Genomic DNA, 21,858 nt, shown 5'->3' with positions numbered 1-21,858 from the left:
TTGGAACCAGAAGGTTCATGATGTTAACCCCCAATTACCTCACCACCAACCGATCAAAAGAACATCCACGAGAGCTGATCACGTACCCTGCAACCATTTCCCTCACCCTGTCTTTAAAAACCTTTCCTTGGAGACTTCCCTGATGGTCCAGTGGGTAAGACTCCACGCTCCCAATGCAGGGAGCCCGGGTTTGATCCCTGGTGGGGTAACTAGATCCTGCATGCATGCCACAATTAAGAGTTCACATGCCGCAACTAAGAAGTCTGCATGCCTCAACTAAGAGCCCACATGCAGCAACTAAAAAAAAAAAGAGAAAAAGAAAAGACCCCACGTGCTGCAACTAAGACCTGGTGCAGCCTAAATAAATAAATAAATAGAAAAATGAAAAACAAACAAACAAACAAAACCTTTCCCTGAAAGCCATCAGAAAGCTCAAGCCTTTTGAGCATTAGTTGCCCAGACTCCTTGTTTGGCACCTACCAAACACTGCACTGCACTTTCCTTCATCACAACCTGCTGTCAGTAGATTGGCTTTACTGCATGTGGGCAAGTGGACCCACGTTTGGTTTGGTAACATCATCACTGGCTGTTCCATGTGAACAATGCTTTTCCGTGTAATAGTTCCCCTCTTTTCAATGCCAGACTCCTCCTTCCCAACCTTCTTGTTCACTGCCCTTTTCAAAAAAGCCCTTCTCAGATGAGTAAAACCTGCTACCCCAGTCTCTCCATTTCTCCATGGCACCTCCACCCTCTGGGCAAGAGCTTGTTCTAGCTAAACGTTAAATGTTTAAAGTTAAATGTTACCTGACCGGCCTTCCCACCTTGCTCATGGTCGTGTGTCCTGACTCCACCATAGGCCATGGGGCTCCATGGTCTTCTTCCCCGGTCAGAGCATCTGTCCAGGATGGACAGCGTCATGAACAAAGGAGATTGAGACTCAGAGAGAATTTCAAATGCAAAGTTTATTGCAGCAACACAAGGAAATGGGGAGTTTAAGACCTCTCCACAAAAGGCAACTGGTTTACACCTTATGTACAAAACCAAAGCAGCACAGAGATTGGATAGAATTAGGATACTAAGGAGCTATCCAGAGCTTGTGCTCCGTACACAGCAAAGAAGTTGTGGGTCTGACCAGCTCTTCTCTGGCTGACTTAAGGAGGTGCTTTGAAATGTAATGTGTGTAGCGGTGGTTGCTGAACTCTTTCTTGGGCAGAGCACAGAGCAGGGTCATAACTGGGGGACTGAGATTGCCACGGACCTAAAAACTTCTTTGGGAAGCAGAGCAGAAAGGAAAGAGCTGGGGAACTAAGATGAGTCAGTGTGTAACTAACCATAGCTTTTTTCTCCAATAAGGCTGGGGCATTGGAAGCATATTTGGTAGCAATGGAGAGAGACAGAGAGCTAACCAGAGAGAGAGGACCTCTTTATCTGGTCCCTTGCGCATAGCTGGTGGAAACAAACTTCACGCTGGAACTGCCACCAGAGGTCTTGGTGCTGGATCCCTGGCTGATGCTACCTCCAGAGACGCTTTTATGGCTGCTGCCCCCGGATCCGTAGCCTCCGCCACCTCCAGAGCCATAGCCGCCACCACCTCCAGAGCCGTAGCCGCCGCCGCCTCCAAAGCTATAGCCGCCGCCGCCTCCAGAGCCATAGCCGCCGCCTCCAGAGCCATAGCCGCCGCCTCCAGAGCCGTAGCCGCCGCCGCCGCCACGGGAGCCAAAACCACCACCTCCTCCACCACCACCGCCACTGACGCTGGTGTGGCTGGTGCTCACAGCTGCAAGGAAACACTCGGTTATCATCAGCCTCAGCTCCCTTTCCTACCCAGCAAAACCTGCCCGTGCGCCTGAGAAATCAACTTATACTTACACACACTCACGTTCGGGACACACTCTCCAGACATCCTGTAAGAGAAAGAAAAGCAAATCCGCATGACTCCAGCTTCACAAATTGCTTCTCCAGGCCCCCTCAGCCATCTCAAAAGAGTCTCCCCACCTGGGGCTCCTCCAGTCTGCTTGATCCGAAACCTAACCCAGTTCCCTCTGGCCTCCCAAACTCAGTCATTTTTCTCAGCACGAGTATCAACAGGGAGAAATCTCCATATGAAGTAGACAAGAGTCTTGCAGCTAATGCTCGCCACCTCCAAAGGCATTGGCTTTAGGCCAGGTGACATTTGCGCCAGCCCAGATAAAGAATACATTGCAATACCCTAAAGAGCTTCACAGAGATGCAACAGCTCTCAAAAAAGAAAAGCTCGGAACTCAGGCTCCCAAAGAGAAACCAAGTTTTTCCTCCTGCACAGTTTGCCTTTCCTTTCCCCGTACCCAGGACAGGCTGCAGTCATGTGGCTGCATCTTCAGCTGCAATCAGCGTCCAAGGGAAGAAACACATTGGAAGTGGCCAAACTGCCCAGGGTCCCTTCCTCACCTGCTTTCCTCTCCTTCCAGGAGGGTCCTGTAGGTGGCGATCTCCAGATCCAGGGCCAGCTTGGTGTTCATCAGCTCCTGGTAGTCGCGCAGCAGGCGAGCCAGGTCCTCCTTGGCCTTCTGCAGGGCGTCCTCCAGCTCATTCAGCTTGTGCTGGGCGTCCCTGAGGGCGTTCTCACCACGCTGCTCGGCCTCGCTGATGGACTGCTGCAGCGCAGAGATCTGGGAAAGGAGAATCCAGCACATTACACACTCTCCAATTACCTAACCCCATCTTGGCCTTTTCTTCTCAGATTGATCTCTCCACCCCAGTGAGGCCAGCACTCTGGGTCCAACAGAACCACAGAAGGTTACGACATCTCATGCAGTCATCTGCCTCCAGATAGCACATCACTGTGTCAACTTCCTTAAATAAAGGTGATGCAGCAGCCTCTCTTGGCCCTGAGTTGAGGCTCCTTCACCTCTTACAGACTCGACATTCTTCCAGATGCCTACTCTGAAACCTCCTGCCTGCTTTTCCTCTCACTCACCACCTCCTACGTCCCACTTTTGTCCATGGCCTAGATCACTCATGACCATCATATCTATTTCTCTACTGGGTCATTTTCATAAATTTCCCTAAGGGGAGCCCAGCATCATGGCAGAATTCTAGAAACCATAGTCACCAAAGGAACTAGGGATAATAATATAACCTTAGTATGGATTGCAAGATTCAAAATCAGGAATGTGTCCTCCAGTTACCTGGGCAACCCACCCCACTTCCATATAGCTAAGCAGTCAAAGGAGGAAGCAAGTACCTGCTTCTTGACAGCGTCAATTTCAGATCTAAGTCTCTGGATCACCCGATTCAGCTCAGAAATCTCCATCTTTGAAGTTTTCAAACTGTCTCCATGTTGGCCAGCAGTGATCTGGAGCTCTTCATACTAAAGATAGTAGATCAAGTCAATTAGATGTGGCAGGGCACACCACTGCTCACGCACACAAATATAAGAGAAAATCAGGATAGCAAGACAAGAAATTTCAAGAAAACTGGCTAGGCATCCAGCCCATTCACCTTGGTCTGGTACAAGGCCTCAGCCTCAGCCTTGCTCTTTTGCGCAATCTCTTCATATTGGGCTTTGACTTCTTCAATGATGCTATTCAGGTCCAGACTGCGGTTGTTGTCCATGGAAAGGATGACGTTGGTTTCGCTGATATGAGTCTGTATCTGAGACAGCTCCTGCAAGGCATGATAGTTCAGTGATTCGTACAGTGTTAAAAAAAAAAAAAAAAAAAAACAGTTTGGGGCAGGAGGAGGTTCCAGGAGAAGAAAGATATATCTCTATTCTTCTGGATAATGCTGGGTTTAGGCTTAAAGGCTCTCCATGTCTGTAAACTTGGTTAACATTAGAGAACTTACGGCTTCATAGAGCGTTCTCAAGAAATCAATTTCCTGAAGCAAGGTGTCAACTGTGGCTTGAAGGTCCACCTTGTTGATGTAAGCAGCATCCACATCCTGGAGGAACAAGGAACATCATGAGGTCAGAGTCCTTCCGGGGCAAGTCCCACTCACCAGCCATGAGGGGATTTTCCAAGTAGAAGAGGTGTTCGGGGTCTTCTCCACACCTTTATACCCAGACAGATCACAACCCCTAGATTGCCCCACCCCTTGGTATCACAAGTGATCTTGTCTGACTTGCTGAGAACTACCTCCTCATTTACTCCACGAAGTGCTGCGTGATCTGGAGAAGCAGGGTGCCTGGATGAGTCCAGGTCTGTGATATGTGGAGGGGAAATCCCCACCTCAGCGATGCCTCAGGCCCACGACCTGGTTCTCCACATCACGACCTCTTTCTGTTTACTTATGTGGAGACCCTCTTCTCTTACTTATTTCAGATGTGATATCCATTCTACAGAATTTTCTCACCTTCTTGAGGCTCACAAACTCATTCTCTGCATTTGTCCGCGCGTTGATCTCCTCCTCATACCTGCAAGGAAATCAGAAGTGATGAGGAGATTCAGCAGGAGGTGAGGCCCAAAGTTTAGCTTTCTAGACTGAAATTGTCATTGCCTGGCATTGTCCTTGCCTGGCATCACTAGCCTAAGACATCTTGGCTAACCCTTTCTTCTGAGCAGTAAAACCACTGAACGATTACCAGCGTCTGAGAAAACCAAGATTTCTGAAACCGACAAATTGATTTTCCTCTAACCTATGAGAAGACATTGTTACATACTGTTCATAGTCTTAGCTTGCCACTTTCTGGAAATACTTTAGAACAAAAGTCAAGAGTTGCCCAGCCAGTAATCCTTACTTGTGCCGGAAATCTTCCACCTGGTCTTGTGTGTTCTTCAGTTCTGAATCCAGCCGACATTGGTCATTCTTTAGTTGGTCCACTCTCCTTCTAAGATTGCTGATGTATGTCTCAAAGTAGGGCCCTAAATCTTGGGTCTTAGAGGTGGTGTTTATCTGTTGCAGCAGCTCCCATTTAGTTTGCAGCACCTGGTTCTGCTGCTCCAGGAATCTCACCTAAGAACACAAGACCCCGTTATCCACTGGTACAGAAATGAGTCCTATGACCACTGAGTACCACGGGCTACCATATAGCCAGGCCCTGCCTCATTTGGAAAAGAACATCAATGCCTGTTTTCCTGGCCATGGCAGAGAAAAAAATAGGAAGGAGATGATCAAGGTAGCATCATCTTCATAACAAAACCCAACTTACTGTGAACCCAGAGAAGCCTTAATTTCCCTGAGAATGGCAATTATAACACTGCTTCCATTGGAACTTTAGAAGAGAGTAGCTACCCAAATATCAAACAGCAAAGCACATATAAAATGATTGCAATTATACTTTGAAACAGATACATGATACTTAAGAGATTTGCCTTCCTTTTTTTTTTTTTTTTTTTTTTTTTTTTAGGTAGATTACCATAAAAATTGGTTTGCCTTCCCTGAGCAAACATACAGTTCAAAAGTATGTTGGGAAAATCCAACAATGAATTCCAGATATATTGTGTTGACATTATTGGCGATGAGGCAAAAAGTAAAAAGTGGTTTACATGTTTTTCTAGAGCAGATACTTGGAAAACTAAGCACCAAAAAAGCTCCACGCTGGTCCAGTACCAATGGAAAATTCTCAAGGTGCAGTGCTCCCCTCCTGACAGCAAAAAAATGTTTGACTCTGACTTCCTAAGTACTTTGTGCTACAATATCGCTGTGCACTCTGTTTATACTCAACTCCCTTTTTACGGTCAGGAAGACCTCTCTCAGGGTTCTCATTTGCACCCTAGAAGGCTGAGTTAGCCTCATTTCTATTATCTTTATTCAACATCTGTGAGGCTCAATTCAGCTCAGGAGATGAATAAAAAAAACACTTCAAGGTGATGTCAAATTGATCTACACTTACGAAGACCACAGATCCTTTTGCCCAAGAGACAAACAGACTTCTAACATATCTCCTAGAAGACAGTTCCACCAACTATCCTTTTCATTTTCCAAACACAGAATCTTGAGGCTCAAACTCAAACATGCCTGAGCAGCGCCAATCCCATGTGGATCAGGAGCAGCTCTCCTGGTGCACTTAGCAGATAGACTCACCTTGTCAATGAAGGAGGCAAATTGGTTGTTGAGGGTCTTGATTTGCTCTCTTTCTCGAGACTTTATTTTTTGGATCTCAGGGTCAATTTCCACATTGAGGGGTTGCAGAAGGCTCTGGTTGATGGTGACTTCATGTATTCCACCAGGGAAGCAAGGCCCATAACCACCTCCACCAAAACCACCTCCACCGAAACCACCTCCACCAAAACCACCTCCACCAAATCCACCTCCACCGAGACCACCCCCAAAGCCACCACCACCAAAACCACCACCCCCAAAGCCACCACCACCAAAACCACCACCCCCAAAGCCGCCACCACCAAAACCACCACCCCCAAAACTACCACCCCCATAACCACTGCCATAACGTCCACCTCCTCCAGCCACACTGAAGGAGATGCTTTTACTGCCACCAAGGTTAACGAGACTCTGACTTCCAAAACCACCACCAGCACCCCTGCCACATACTCCGCCTATAAATCTCCCACCGCCTCCCCCACTGCGGCGCACAGAGCTGCTGGTAGACCTGCGCTGGTAGCTGACCACCCCTGCAGAGCCAGAGCTGAAGCCCCCTCCTCCACAACGGTACCCAGACTTGGAGCTAAAGCGTTGACTCATGTTGACTTGGAGAGAGAAGGAGCAACGTCGAGAAAGGAAAGGAGCTGACACTCCTCTACCCCAAGCACAGAGACTTCCCCTTATATACAGGGAGCCAGTTGGGCTTGGTCCTCGAGTCAGCGGGATGCAGTGCCTCTCCAGGGTTTGGCTTGCCTGCAGCCATACAAGATTTTTACGAGCCTCAACAATGCGATAAACACTACACACCTAGCTCCCAGGATGGCTCTCAAAATTGCTGTGCACACAAGATCACTCATGTGGTAATCATGTTATCAGACGAAATCTCTCCCTGAGTGCTTGCGACTTGAGAAAATAGGACCCCACACCTGCCACCTGCTGCTTCTTGATAGGATTTCATAACCTCCTGTCACAGAGACACGTTACGTTCCCTGCCTTGCCCTTGTAAGCTGCTAAGCACACTCTCCTCAAGTCTGGCAGATGCAAATCCCCACACTTGAGTCTCAGAAGGAGATCTCCAGCCCATTTCTGAGATCCGCCCTCCAAACCCAGAGCTCACCAAGTGATGTCTTTAATAAGTGAAAAATTAAAAGAAGCTATTTTTATTAAATGTAAGCTTTATAAATGGGCTGCATTAATGTTGGTGAAGGAGGAACTGTCATGGAACTGGATGCATGGGTAGGTATTCTGGAAGGACCAGAGAGAGAGGCATGTTCTTTTCCAGCTTTCTGGTTTTTCCTTTTCCTCAAAGATTAACCAGGGAGGAGAAAGCAACACCAGCAGCAGAAAGCAGGTGCAAATGCATGGCGTGCAAAGGCCAATCGAAAAAGCTTATGGAGAATGAGATGAACAGAGAGACACTAATTCATACATTTTGTAATGCAAAATAGTGGCGATGAGACTTGGCAGGTGGTTCAGGACTCGCACTAGACTATATATGGATGTAGATGGAGAGATGGATATAGACTTGGAAGGCAGGACAATGATGGGAGTCAGGAAAGTTAACATTGCTTCTGGACGACAGTGATGACAATAGTAATACTAAGAAAAGTAATACTACTAATAAAGACAGTAATAATAACGGCAAACTAGAAGAAGAATAGCTAATTAATAACAATGTATCCAAAACTGACCATGTACCACAGACTGGTCTACGTACTTTCTATGTATTAACTTTCAAAAAATGCTTTGAGATAGATGCTACCATGCTACCCATTTTTAAAATGAGGAAACTGAGGCACCGAGGTTGGACAGCCTGCCCAAGTTTATAGAGATGGTAGGCGGCATGGCTGGGATTTGAACGAAGGATGCTGAGCTACAGTGCACAAGACCCTAACCCGCGTATAGCGTGACAGCACAGCAGCTGAATTCGGGATGTGCTGCCCGCGGTGGGTAAAACCAGCTGGAATGGAGGGCCGTTCCCCTGCAGAGAGCGCCAAGGGAAGAAGGCCCATTTTATCCCTTTGAGTCCATGGCTCCAGGTACATGCAAGTGCTTGGAAAATGTTTCTTTAATTCACTCCAAGAAGGGGAGATTCAAAGCACAGAACTCAGTGGGGAGATTTTGCTGCCATCCAGGGGCAAGAGGGCCCAGCATGCACAGTGATGGGCCAGGAAAGCCCAGAGGCCTTCCTGGAAAGCAGCGCTTGATCAGTCTTAATGCAGAGTAGTGGCATTGGGATCTGGGAAGACCTGGACCCCACACCTGCTTGCATTCTGAGGCTTCTTAGAAGCCAGGCATCTCCTCACACGTGCATGTAAACACAGAACTGAAGACTCGGTGAGCAGTGGGTGCTAACTTCAGCTGGCTCTAAGCTACGCTCAGTGGTAAATCATAGGCCCACACGAGAGGGCTCTACTGGGGAAAACAAGCTATGTAGGAGGAGGGGTGTTGGTGAAGACCATCTGGTCTCATCACCCTGTGGTTCTGAACCAAGGCAGCCCTCTCCAGCCCACTCCTCACTACTTCGCCTTGTCCTTCCTCTTTTCCCACAGTTTTTGCCCTACACTCTCCGCCAGAAAGTGCCCCTCACCTCTCCAGTGCTCCCCTCCCCCCAGCTCCACAGCACTATTGTCTGGGACTCTGTCCTCCCAACACTACCTGTCCTCCCATCCTTGAGCTGCTAAACCAACCATCTCTTTAGGAAATGAGTAATCCAGATTTTGTCCCTCACTGGGAACAATGGGACCTGGGATGGTCTTGGCATGGTAATGACTATTGCCTAATCATCTTCTAACAGACAATCAAAATCCTTTTAGTTCAGCCCACTCCCTCATGAGACATATCACCGAGCACGATCGATTCCTTCTAGCAGTTTGGAGGGGTGTGCGTGTGTGTGTGTGTGTGTGAGCCTGTGTTCATTCTCTCACCTCTGCCAGCCCACGATCTTTGCAGTGATCCATGCTTCCATCCCAAACTAAGAAACTGACAGAGGAAAATGAAAGAGGCGGATGGTCAGGCAATCGATAGACAACTTACGAAGCTGAAAAACTTGCTCTAGCTGCTACCATGAGACAGAAGAGACACAGGAACTGGAAGGAAGAAGGCATAAAATCACCATCAGCTTATATCTGCACCGTTCACCTCACCAAGAGCAAATGCAGACACCATTCCCTCAAGAGCCCTGAGAACTAGGTAGTCATGCTGTTTTCAACCCATTTTATAAAATAGAAAACTGAGACTCAGAGAGATTCAGCAACTTGTTTAGACACTCCTATGGGAAAAGACGCATCTGGGACTAGAAGCTGAGTTTTCTGGTTTCAATTCAAGTGTTCTTCCTCTGAAACTGGAGAAGAGGCTCAAGGATGGGCTGGGGGACCTTGTTCCTGTAAATGAGTGGGCAGAGAATCACTCCAAGATGCCACCGTCTAACCTGCCTATAAAAGAAGTGAGAAGGCAGACCCAGAGAAGTCAAAAAATTTCCCCAAGTCATATGGTCAATTCCTGGGAATCCTACAATTTCTGAATCAACTTCTCATTCTGTTCCCACTGCTTACTTGTGAGACCACCCAATAGGACTAGAAACTGTAACGTTGCTGCTAACCAAGTTCATCACGTTCTACCAAGTCCCCAGGACTGTGGAGGGTGTGTGGTGAAAAGCAAATTTGGGAGAAAAATGTTAACCACACACCTTCACTCCTGGCTTATTTGTGTTCCCTGCGTTTATAAAAATAAAGACAAAATGAAAGCAGGAAGAAACAGTAACATCGACAGGCACCGACCATGCGCTAGGAGCTACGATTCATTTAAACATCACCAACGTCCACGTGGTGGCAGTTATTAGTCCCATTTTAAAGAAAAGGCAACTTAGGTTCATAAATATGTACCCAGGTGGTAACTGACAAGCCCAGCTCATCAAACTCGAGTACATGAGCACCTTCATCCCCTGGGTCTCCTCTTGCCACTGGCCTGCCTCCACCACCTGCATCACTCACAGATTTCCTGATCACCCTCTCACCAAGTCTCACACCTTGACCTTGCCACGCTCATGTTTTGCCCAGGCCATCCAATACTCTTCTTCCCCTTTTCTCTGTGCCACTCCATCTTCCAAGCCCACTTCTACTCTTCTCTGAAAGGCCTTACAGTTGCCTTGGCAACTCTCTTCAAACTTCTATCCACAGTCAAGCTCTGAGGCACCTAAGATCCCCCGATTCTTCAGCATCTGAGCCTTAATATCTGGTTTTGGTCCATTGGGACTTTAAGGCAAATGCCTATATCTTGTCTGCTCCACCAGGCAATGGACAGGCCTACTCCTCCAGGGAGTATTCCTTGATTAACACCACTCAGCTGCTCCATTGGTTTCTTTTCCTAAGCTCCGTTGCTGCCAGATTCAAGTGCGTATTGATGTATCGATTGGCTCATTTTCACACATGTGCATGTGTGCGTGTGCGCGTGTGTGTGTCTGTGTGTGTGTCTGTGTGTGTCTGTGTGTGTGTTTGCTGGTCTCCCAATTGCTCTGTAAGCCTTCTGAAAGCAAGACTAAGTCCTCTGTGTCTTTGGGTACCCTCTCAGCTCCCCTCTTTCCACAGCTTCCCATATGGTTTCCTGTTCCTGAGGGCTACCCCCATCAGTGCCAGAGAACCTCCAGTCCCAAAGACCCTCACACACACCCACCAGAACTGATCACTGAAATGAAGCTGCCACAGGCAAGCTGCAGGGAGAGGCAGGGGCAGGTGTGGTGCTATTTTGAGAGCTTTTTGAGGGAGGGGACTGAGGAAAGTGTCAAAGAGAGACATGCAGTGACAAGCCACCCAGCCCTGAGGGACTCCACCAGGGACGTGCGAGAAGAAAATTTCAGGGCAGTGGGGAACGCTGAAGCCTAGGAGGCATAAAGGAGAATCACAGACAATGGGGAGGCGGGGTGAGGTGTTGAAAGCTGGCAGCCAGCAGGAGAAGGGCCGAGGCTTCTTAAACAGGGGGAAGAGGTGCGGAGCTGGGGCAGCCTGTTCCAAGACAGACAGCAAAGGAGTCCCCCAGGAGTCACTCACCAGCAATGCTGGAACAGAGTGGAGGCCTCTTTTCTAAGAGGAAGCCAAAGATGAGCTCGTAGAAGAAGCAGTGGAAGTTGTCTTACTTTGAGGCGTGGAGTCAGCCAGACCAGGTCCCATTCCTGAGTGCAGATTTCTAACTGTGTGACCCTAGACTGGTCACTTACCCTCTCTGAGCCTGATTTCCTCATCTGTAAAATAGGGACTGGGACTATATCTACCTTACAGGGAAACTGAGGTGTAGTAGATGATAGAGAGAGGGAGGAGGGAAACCCAGATGATAATGACACTCAGGAAAAGCTTTGGAACAAGCCCCTGTTTCACTGGAAACAGTGAAAAGACCTGGAAAGGAAGTTCAAGTTCTTGAAATGAGGCCATGTTGTGTGAAGAAGACTTAGAGGGTGGTGGAGTTCAGAAATCTGTAATAGGAAACGAGGGGCCCATCACTACAGGAAGGAATGCTGCGTGCACCTGAGCTGCAGGGAGTTAGTTAGACTAGGCTGGGAATTACTTTCACTGTGGGATGCCTGCTCTGCAGGGTGGTGACGATCCCCAGGGCTGAGCACACTGGGTCAGGTGTGGAAGGTGGGCCTCGCCACCAGGGCACCCCAGAAGCCCTTCAGGCAAGGCACTGGGATGTTCAGAACAGATCCTCCAAGCTCAAGAACCTCCCAGCATCTCAAGTTCCCAGCTCAGCCTTGCAACATAACATTGATCAATCTGAAGACATACAGACTCCAGGACTGATCAGAAAGCTGATAAAACCAGGGCAGCAGATCTAACAAAAGAAAGGGAGTTACACCAAGCTTGAATAGGAATCATCGGAACACCCGGCTCATAATTCGAAGACACCTCCTGGGCCAAAAGACCGGTGATTGAGGGTGAGGTGACGTTCTTGAGACTTTCCCAGCCCAGAAACGTACGCTTTGTCCAAGGTCAGATGGAGTTAGAACTTTATTGAGCCGTGGTTGCTCCTCCTGTTCACCATGTCTCAAGATCAAAATCTATGTAGATGAGAAGCCAGTGGAATTAAATTTAGATTCCCAGAGCTCCCCGCCCTGCCACAGCCTCTCAGAGGGAGGATCAGCTGGCACGCTTTCCCTGGAAGTCTTGCTGCCCTGAGTGCCGTGCTCCCTCCTGCCCGCCCCTCTGCTGACTGATGGATGGGTCTGCTTGGCTCTTCCTTTGAGTATCTGCCTTGTAAAATAGCATGACCAGAAGCAGGGATGGAGTGCCCCCATGGTCCCCGGAGGGGACCACATGTGGTCTCCGCAGCCCTCTCCCAATGCCAGTGAGGGTCATCTGAGAATGCATGTGAAAGCACTTTGTACATGGTAAAGAGCTGTGGACCTGCTCATTGTTTTCACTGTGGTGAGCTAAAGATGAGAGGCATTTGCTCCTGATGGGATCTTTCTTTTTCTCTAATAGGAATACTATTTACACCAAGAAACCTCCCCTGGTCTCTTTTAGCGCTCAGTGCCATTGCTCAGCCCCAGAATACCACAGGAGACTTCTCATTAAACTAGCTCCGAACTCTAACTAACCCCTTCACTAACTCCTTTCTCCTTGGCCTTCATTTCTCATTGCTTTGTGGAATCTCTTTTCCAGTAGTCCTAGGAGCCTCAGGAACATGGCTCCCCCCATCTGTCTTCCATGATGGAGGTGGTCAAGGCTTCTGAAGAGAAAAGGCAGGGCTGTGTTTCCTGGGCCAATCCCATTTCCTGCCTAGAAGGAGAAGTATGGGAAAGATGGCCTCTGCTTGGCCTTGGCCTTGTATCCTAAGAACAGCATACACATTATACACACCTGCAGGATCCCAAAGATAATCAAGTCCACACTGTGGAACAGGCCTGGTGGTACCAGAAAACTTGGGTTCATTTTACCATCCTGGCTAGGACTCTTGGCCTCTCCATGACTTGATCCTTCTTTTGCATCTGACCTCCATTTTCCCAAATATAAAATAAAGAGTAGAATTCCTTTTTTCTCAGGCTTCATTGCACGAACTCTTAGGGCAGCAAAGACATGAAATGCTGCAATACACACAACCCCACCCATCCTTCGCTCCCTCCCTCAACCTCCTGCCAAATGGTTAGCCAACCTCCGCTTAAAATGTGCTAACTCCATGTGGCCTCTTTCACGTCAGGGTCAATTAAAAGGTGCTTCTTATATCAAGCCAACTCTGCTGTGTTCCCACCTGTCCATCTGGGTCATCAGTAAACCCTCTGCTAGGAAAGCTCTGTACAATTTTGCAGTCAGCCATCACATCTCCCCCAAAAATGTCTCTTCTCCAGAGCCTCCCACAATGCCTCGTGTGGCCAGGTTTCTGATTCACCACCAAGTCCTGGCCACTCTCCTCTCTGAATAGGCTCTTATGTAGTAATGGCCTCAGAGTGGCCTCTCTACAGAAGAGCCAAAGCAGGCTCTGCACACTACACTCTGCCTGGTCCCCACGCCTGTCCTGTCAGCCACGGCACCCAGTGTGTTGTCACTATCAACTGAATACTTTAAATCATGTTTCTCTCCTCTGCTCTTTATCCCTGCCTTCCTGTTCTGTCCTCGTGCTCTTGGTCTTCAAGTGTAGCAGCTGCATCTGTCTGCTCCCTCTTTCCCTCTCTTCGGGCAGCCCCTCTGACCGTCTTTCCCTTTCCCAGCTTGTCCTCCCACAGCCTTGCAGCCAGGAGAGTTGAGATGGGGAGAACTTCTCAGAGAGAATGCAGGGGTATGCGTGGGGACACGATGTCTTAGTGATCTGAGTTGCAGTCCTATTTAAATGAATCTCATATCCAAATTCCATCTGTATTCCTTCAAGAAATGAGAAAGGAGGTCACATCTTCTGCATGACTCCTTTACATGGACTCAGAAATATCACGGAGGAAAAGGTGACAGCTTAACTTGCTCCATCCTTGAATTTTGCGTCTCCGCCTCCCTCGGGGGCAGCAGTTAAAGACACCGCTGTCCATGAGCCCCACTGAGTTAATGGCCTCAGCCTCGTGTCTCCCCAGCGCAGGTTCTTCTGTGTGGCTGCCCCTCTACTCACTCACATCCACGATCTCTGATCTTTGAGTCTCTGAGAAGACTGCTCCCCTGTCCGGAGGGCCCTTCCCTGACTCCCTGCCCACACCTGCCGCTGCTCTGCTCCCCAGCTTGTTCCACTTTCCAGCCCTTCAGGAGCCCATTGGGACCAAAGTTCCCTTCCCTAGCATGTGCACGTCCTGTGGGCCCTGCTGCTCCTGCGTGGTGGGTCTGCCTGTGTCCTCAATACAGCCTTACTTCCACCCTCAGGCCAGGAGGTCCGTGGGAGTCCATACTCTTATTTCCTCTCCCTCGGAACCTTCCCCATCCCCACGATATACCATTTGGGTCCTGAGTGCTTTCAGATTTGGAAATGGGTTCATTCAGCCTTGCATTCCCAGTGCCTTGGCCACCGCCTGCCACACAGTAAGAGCAAAATAAATGCCCACTGAACAAATGTGTAACTGACTTTTGAATGATCCGCCACTTTCAGGCTTATATTAGTATGATTATGTGTGCAAGGTTTTTGAAGATCGAGGATTGCTTGATAAAAAATAATAAAAACATGCAATAACAAATTAATAAAAACAGGAAACTTTATTTTCCAACTATGAGTAATTTCGGAGGCCTACAGAAAGTAAAAAAGAATAACTCATAGGACCAAACAGCAGTTTGAGATCACAGAAAATTTATTGTAGAAACACCAGAAATGTTAACCCTTCAAGGTACAACCTTCAGCTAGGAGATGATGAAGTCACAGCACTTCCTGGGGGACCCACATTGAGCCCAGCAGATGCCTCAAGAGTATCATGAACATGGACATTGTATTAGGACTCAACAAGCAAGTGACTCCAAATCTCAGCAGCAAAGCCACCTTCCCTCTCTCAAGGCCCACAAGGCCCCAACAGTTGGCGGATACTTTCCCCATCCTGTCCCCTCAAGCATATCTCAAGCATCTTATGTGAGACCCAAAATAAAGAGTCACAGTCTCACAATGTGCTCAGAATCACAGAGAATAGGAGGCAGAAAGGACTTTGCAGTCTGGGAAAGAGCATAAAGCTATACCTTGCAAATAACAGGCAGCTTGCCGACTGGTCCAGGGTTGAACCCTCCCAAGACCTAAGTTTGATTCTCAAACCCCTCAGGGCTGGGTACCTGGAGAGAGCAGAACTGGGCTGCATTGGGCAATTCTCAGGAGGGCCATTATGGAGCAGAGTTCAGGACGGGCCACACTTCCAAAGAACGGAGCTGTCAGGAAGGGCAGGACAGAAAAGAGCCGGAGTGCTCTCCATCGACTCCTCTACTCACTGCTAATCACAGTCCTCCCTGTGGACAAGGATTCGTGCTCTCTGAATACCCCCACCTTGGGCTATTCACCCAGGGGAGAATGCTTCTTGAGACAAAGACTCAGAATCAGCACCCGACAGGACTTGCAGGTGTCCGATGTGTAAATCCACACTCTCCATCCACAGCAAAGGATAGGGCTGCCGACCAAGAGGCAGGAGTGGACCGCTGACCAGGCTGGCTTGCCTTGTCCCCAGTTACTCACCCAAAGGCCTCATTTTTCGAATCTCCTAAGGGTTGGATTACTGTTCACAGAGAAGCCCAGGTGCGAGAGAGGGAGCCTGGGAGTGAGAAACCTGGAATGCTTGACAGCAACTCTTCATTATCCACAAGTGTCCCCAGGGACAGAAGCAGGGCCAGCCGAGTGGCGTCTGACCTGAGAATGTACCTGGCTGTGTCTTGACTGCCAGCCAGTGCCCTCCAAAGGGAGATCTGCTGTTTGGGAGATCTGCTGTCTCCACCTGCTTCCCTATCTAGAGTGTAATTTATTGGCAAAGCTGCTGAGACCCATCAGAAAAAGGTAAGTGGGGGGGGGGGGGGGGGGGTCAGGAAGGGCGTGCGGGAGGGGACAGCAGAGAGCCCTGCCTTGCGGGGCGTGTGAGCCGCGAGGTGTCCTGGAAGCCTCGCCCTCTACTCCAGGGTTCGCTTGTGGGAGGTGCTGGTGGATGTCTGGATGATCTGCAGGCGGGAGGAGCCAGCGGCGCTTCTGCCCCGGTACTCGCTGCTGCTTTTGCTCCTCCCTCCGTAGCTCCCGCTGCCGTCGCTGCGGCTGCTCCCATAACCACCTCCGCTGAACCCGTGGGCGCTGGCGCTGCCGCCACCCCCACTGCTGCTGCCACCTCCGTAACCTCCGCCGACGGTCACCTGGCTGCTCTGCACAGCTGTGGGGGGAGGGCAGCCCACATGGGGGTCGGAAGGACGGGGCAGGGGGACCCACCCGCACCCACCCTCAGAGCCACCCACGACATCCTTCATCGTTGGCAGCATCTGATGTGCAAAAAGGTACATTGGATGAAAGTATTCCCGTTTCCAAAGGATTCCCATTTCAAAAGGAATCCTCGTGCTACAAAGGGATGTCACGGTGTATTTTCGTTATTGCTACGCCCTGAAGAGTTATAAGCCACTGCTGATTACCAGGCATCATAAAACTCAAGATAAAGAAGAACTAAACTCATGATTTATGTCAACATATTTCTCCAGGCTTTGCAGTTGTGCTTGCTTACTTTGCTTTCCGTTGTGTAGGACTGGACACAAAAATGCCAGCTGTCAGGTCTCTGCTAGGCAACCCTCCTGGGCTCTCCCTCCTCCAGCACCAACCAGCCCCCGTCCTGGGCTCAGCTACTTACAGACACTCACATGGTTCTGCAGCTCCCCCGACAACCTGAAAAAACAAAGCTCACACATCAGCTGGACCCGCAAAGGCCGGTGGGAAAGCAGGCAGCAGCCTGGAGGCACCAGGAGCAGGGGAGGTGTGTGCCGGGCAGGGATGTTGGGGAGCCGGTGGGGCCAGAAGGGATTTTAAGAGTTTTCATGCAGCCTTTTGTCATTGGGGGTCACCACCTGGCTGCTGCAATGGCTTAGGTTGGGGTATAGGGACATTGTGCTTCACAGCAGGGCAGTGTGACAGTGATCCAACCTACTCACACACCCTCTGCTTCTGACTTGAGCGTTTCTGCTCACCTTGGGCTACCAAGCTTCCCAGAAAAGCTGGGGTTGTCCTGTCTCTAAATAGTCAGTCCCACTGCTCCAGGAGTGCAGCCTGCACTTTAGCCCAGAAACACAGCCCACCTGCACTCCTCGCCCTCCAGCAGCCTGCGGTAGGTAGCCATCTCCACATCCAGGGCCAGCGTGGTTCCCAGCAGCACCTGGTAGCCACGCAGCAGCCGAGCCATGTCCTCCTTGGCCTTCTTCAGGGCAGCCTTCAAGTCCTACAGCTTCTGCTGTGCATCCTGGAGGGCCCGGTCTCCTCTCTCCTCTGCATCAGAAATGGCCATGTGCGCCTGGTCGACCTGTTCAGGAGAGGTTCAAGGAGAAGAACTACGTAGGGTGTTTGTTTCAAGAGCCTCATGAGGCAGGGCATTACGGGAGACAGAGAGTCTGGTCGGCCGCCCTGAGCACCCATCTCACCTGCTTCTTGATGTTGTTGATCTCTGCCTTCAGCCTCTGGATGGTGAGGTTGAGTTCAGTGATCTCCATCTTGCTGGTCCTCAGCTCGTCTCCACGTCTTCCTGCTGTGATCCGGAGCTCCTGGTACTGAGGGTCGAGGGCAGCATCATGGCCAGCCTGATGCCCATCACGAACTCCTCCAGGAAGGAATGAACTTGGCTTCCCAGACCCTTCCCAAGGCTGCTCTCCCCCAAGGGAAGGTCTCAGAGGAAGCCCCCCTAGAGCCGTGATCCTCCACACACACTCACACATGTGCCAAACCTCCCCCATCCGAGCTGTGACACCACACACACACACACACACACACACACACACACACACACACACACCCCTACATCTTGAGACAGAGATTCAGAATCAGGGCCAAACAGGACTTGCAGGTGTCTAACGTGGGCAGCAAATCCACACTTTTCATCAACATCAAAGTATGAGCCCTCGTTCCCATCCATCTTTGGGCCAGACCTACATCCCTGACAGACAAACCTGCTTCTTGGTGCCCTTTTGACCACCTTTTTCCCACATCTAAACTTTACCCACACTGGGACCCTCTCATTTTTCCCATCCTACCATAGTCCTTCCTGCCCTTTTCCAGGATGATTTCCCTAACAGTCAGGACTTCACTTCCTCAGAGGCCCTCAGCTTATTCAAGGTTTATTCACATTTGCCTCTCTGTCTCCATTCCTGCATCTATGTGGCCCCATCAATAGGAACTCTACCCACAGGCCATCTACAAACCCATGCTCTCAACCAGTCTAATGAAGGAAGCAAGGGGAAGGTTGCCTCTGAAGGAGAAAAGGGGGATGGTTGGCTCAAGGCATGTCTGCATTCTGACGTTTTCACCGTTGACCATCTATCTCAGTCTATTGCCAAAATCCATGCCACTCAGAACACCTACCTGCAGGACAGCAGGACAGAGGCCAGCTGGGATTGGAGTTGGCCACAGGTAACCCACAAAGCAGATCTCAAGTACCAGGTGTTCAGAATTTAGTGACTGACCTTTGACTCTTTTGTTTGTTTGTTTTTGGCTGCATTTGGATCTTTTTTGCTGGGCACAGGCTTTTTCTAGTTGTGGTGAGCTGGGGGCGGGGCTTCTCTTTGTTGTGGTGTACTGACTTCTCATTGCGGGGCTTCTCATGTTGTGTAGCACAGGCTCTAGGCACACAGGCTTCAGTAGTTGCAACACACGGGCTCAGTAGTTGTGGCTTGCACGCTCTAGAGTTCAGGCTCAGTAGTTGCAGTACACGGGCTTAGTTGATCAGTGGCATGTGGGATCCTCCCCTGAATCAGGGCTCGAACCCATGTCCCCTGCATTGGCAGGTGGATTCTTAACCACTGGGCCACTAGGAAAGTCCCTGGCCTTTGACGCTTGACTGCAGAGTCTTCACCTTCCAGAAAGGTCCAACTCCAATTATGTTAAACAAGTCACCAAGGATGTGCCCCAAAAGTTAGCTACGAAGACGTTTATCTGATAACTGGAGGCATATTCTTACCATGGAATGCCATGCTACTGTTAAAAATGATGTAGAATATTTACAACACAGAAAGGTATTCATAAGTGATAAATGAAAAGGTACAAAACTATATTTTTAAAGATATAATTATGAAAAAATAAGAAAACATTATGGCTGTTGAGAGCATGGGTGTGTGGCTGGCACACCTGAATTTAATTAAATTCTGCCTCTGCCACTTCGCAGCCACAAGACCCAAGGGAAATCAGGCAGCTTCATACTCTGTTATCAGCAAAATAATGAGATCTTCATAGGGTTGTCGTAAGGAATAAATGAAATTATCTATAAAAAGCACTGAGGGCAGTGCCTGGTACATGGGAGTTTTCAATAAATGTTAGCTACAAAGAACTGGTGGAAACTATGCTGACATATTGATAGTGGTAGTGGGATGTAACCTTTTCTGTGACCTTGAAATTTTCTATAACAAACCTGTTTAACTTTAGAAATAAGAGAAAGACAATAAAAATTCTGGGAGTTACGTTTGGTTTGGGGGACCAAGTCTGGCCAGGGATGGTACTGCTCACCTTGGTCTGGTACAGCGCCTCGGCCTCGTCCTTGCTCCTTTGCACGATCAGCTCGTACTGGGTCCGCACTGCTTCAATGATGCTGTCCAGACCCAGGGAGCGGTTATTGCCCATGGAGAGGATGACATTGGTGTCGGTGACATTGGTCTGCATCTGAGACAGCTCCTGCAAGGCGTGGAGCACAGGCCAACTCCTTCCACTCCTCTCCTGGAGCCTCAATTTCCCTCTACTGCCCCCTCAAGGCTCTCTGGGGAAGCCAGGGGCCTGGGTCAGATAGGAGTCTCAGGGAAAAGTTCTTGGAATTGTTGTTGTGCACTGAGAGGTAACTTCACTAAAGGTAAAGGCACCCAGGCCTAGCCTCCAGGGAGAAGAAGGGAGCCTGAACTCAGAACCCATCACGCTTTTTCTGCACCCTCCGTCCCTGCCTTACTCTGGCTTGGCCACCATCTTGAGCTGGGCCCCCTACCAGGCTGGCTTGCTCCTTGAAACCACAAAAGCTCCCAGAGGCAGAAGAAAGGACTTCATGTGTGCAAATGCTCAGACTCGCTTTTATGTCTGGGCTCCACCATTAACCAGCTGGGTGACTGAGCAAGTAACTCAGTCTCTCAGTGCCCCAGGTCTCTCATCTGTAGACTGGAGATACCCAAGACACAGCAACACTCCCAGCAGAGCATCCGGCCCAGAGCAGGTACCCCAAGTTAGACCCAGGTGGTAATAGGACCAGGGGTGGGAGGAGCATGCTGTCCCCACATCTGCAGTCTTCATCTCCGTTCCCTTTAAGATACACGCTGTCCTCTCCCACGGAGCACCCCCATAGCCCCATCTACTTCCCAGCGCTGTTGAAGATGTCTGGTTGGTTTTGCCCCTTTTTGTCCTGGGTGTTAACCTCATTTCCCAGACAGAAGCGGGGACTGTTTCACCTTCTCCTGCCTCCCATCACCAGTGCCCCACCCCAGGATCCTGAGCTTTGGGAGGTGAGAGGATGGATGACTTCCGGCCCACAGAGTTGAGGTGACTGGGGAGCACATCCCTAGTGGGTAATGTTGGGCTTCGGGCCTCCCCTCTTATAGCTCATGCCCCTTGTCAGATGTAGAAAAGAGAAGGGTTTCTTATGAGGATGGAATGCATCATCTCCTATAAATATTTGAGATATTCACTCACCAATTGAAATAAATATTTCAGGAAATCGACCTCCTCAAGCAGAATGTCCGCCCTGGACTGCAGGTCTGTGGGAAGACATTCGGGAACCTTTTTGAAACCTTGAAAATGTTGAAGTATGTGGGCCGAGCGATGGGATTCAGAATGTCCTGCTTGAGCAGTGGAGGAGCTGAGGGTGCGGGGCGTGGAGACTAATATCACTCTGTTTGGCCCTGAAGGATGGCTGGTTAGCCAAAGACGGGTAAGATTCCTCAGAGGAGGAACAACCTAAGACAGGCACAGCCGCAGAGGGGCCAACAGGGGTGATATCACCATGTTTGGCCCTGGAGGATGACTGGTTAGCCAGAGACGGGTAAGATTCCTCAAGGGAGGAAAAACCTAAGACAGGCACAGTCGCAGAGGGGCCAACACAGGTGGGGCACAGACCCCCAATATCTGAGAGAGGTCTCCTGCCCTCAGGGCTGTTTTGCTCTCCACACCCAGCTCAAATCCACACCTGCTCAGCTCCGACCCAGGAGGCAAACAAGGATCATTGCCCCAGTCATGTGAGGCCTTTGATTGTTTATGAGTGTAACCTGAGAATGTTAGCCCACGAACTCAATAAAAGCAACCTGGGATGAGTCAGCAGGGCTCTTGATCCTAGAGGTCTTGAGTCCCCCGGTCCCATCTTTCTCTTCAGTCTGTGTCTGTGTCTTCTTCAAGCTTGCGGCACCCATCACTCACCTCGAGTCGCCGAGCTGGTCTCGGCAAGTGGCGCCCAACGTGGGGCACGAAAGGCTTGAGTGACAAAGGTTCACGGAAAGTGAAATTGATAAAAGTGAAGAATTGGGAAGTGCCGTGAAGCCCCCAAGAGGAGAGTAAGAGGCCTCTGAAAAAATCCTGCCAGTAAGTAAATCTCTTGGGTAGTTTGTGTTCGGGGTAAAATATGGGAAATAAAGAAAGTTCAGATTAATATCGACCAGATGTATGCCTGTTACGGCAGCTTCTAAGGGCAGGTGGAGTAAAAAGCAAGTGAAGGTCTTGTAAAAAGCAAGTGAAGGTCGATTGTTAAAAATTCTGTAAATAGTTGAGAATATTGTA

The 21,858-nt window shown here is 49.6% G+C and overlaps 1 protein-coding gene across 1 annotated transcript; it reads right to left on the bottom strand.

Moving 5' to 3' along the window:
* Window positions 1–944: 944 nt before the first annotated feature.
* On the bottom strand, window positions 945–6,698 carry KRT1 (keratin 1). Its single transcript, XM_057700819.1, has 9 exons — window positions 6,004–6,698; window positions 4,718–4,932; window positions 4,333–4,393; window positions 3,826–3,921; window positions 3,481–3,645; window positions 3,224–3,349; window positions 2,428–2,648; window positions 1,870–1,904; window positions 945–1,777 (listed from the first exon to the last, which is right to left on the bottom strand). The coding sequence occupies exons 1-9, from the start codon at window positions 6,619–6,621 to the stop codon at window positions 1,425–1,427; spliced, it is 1,890 nt and encodes a 629-aa protein (XP_057556802.1). The 5' UTR covers window positions 6,622–6,698; the 3' UTR covers window positions 945–1,424.
* Between the last annotated feature and the right edge of the window lie 15,160 nt (window positions 6,699–21,858).

This window comes from Hippopotamus amphibius, chromosome 12 (genome assembly GCF_030028045.1).
Source record: "Hippopotamus amphibius kiboko isolate mHipAmp2 chromosome 12, mHipAmp2.hap2, whole genome shotgun sequence".
NCBI lineage: Eukaryota > Metazoa > Chordata > Mammalia > Artiodactyla > Hippopotamidae > Hippopotamus > Hippopotamus amphibius.
Note: the sequence above shows the minus strand (reverse complement) of the source record. Positions and strands in the feature narration are given on the sequence as shown.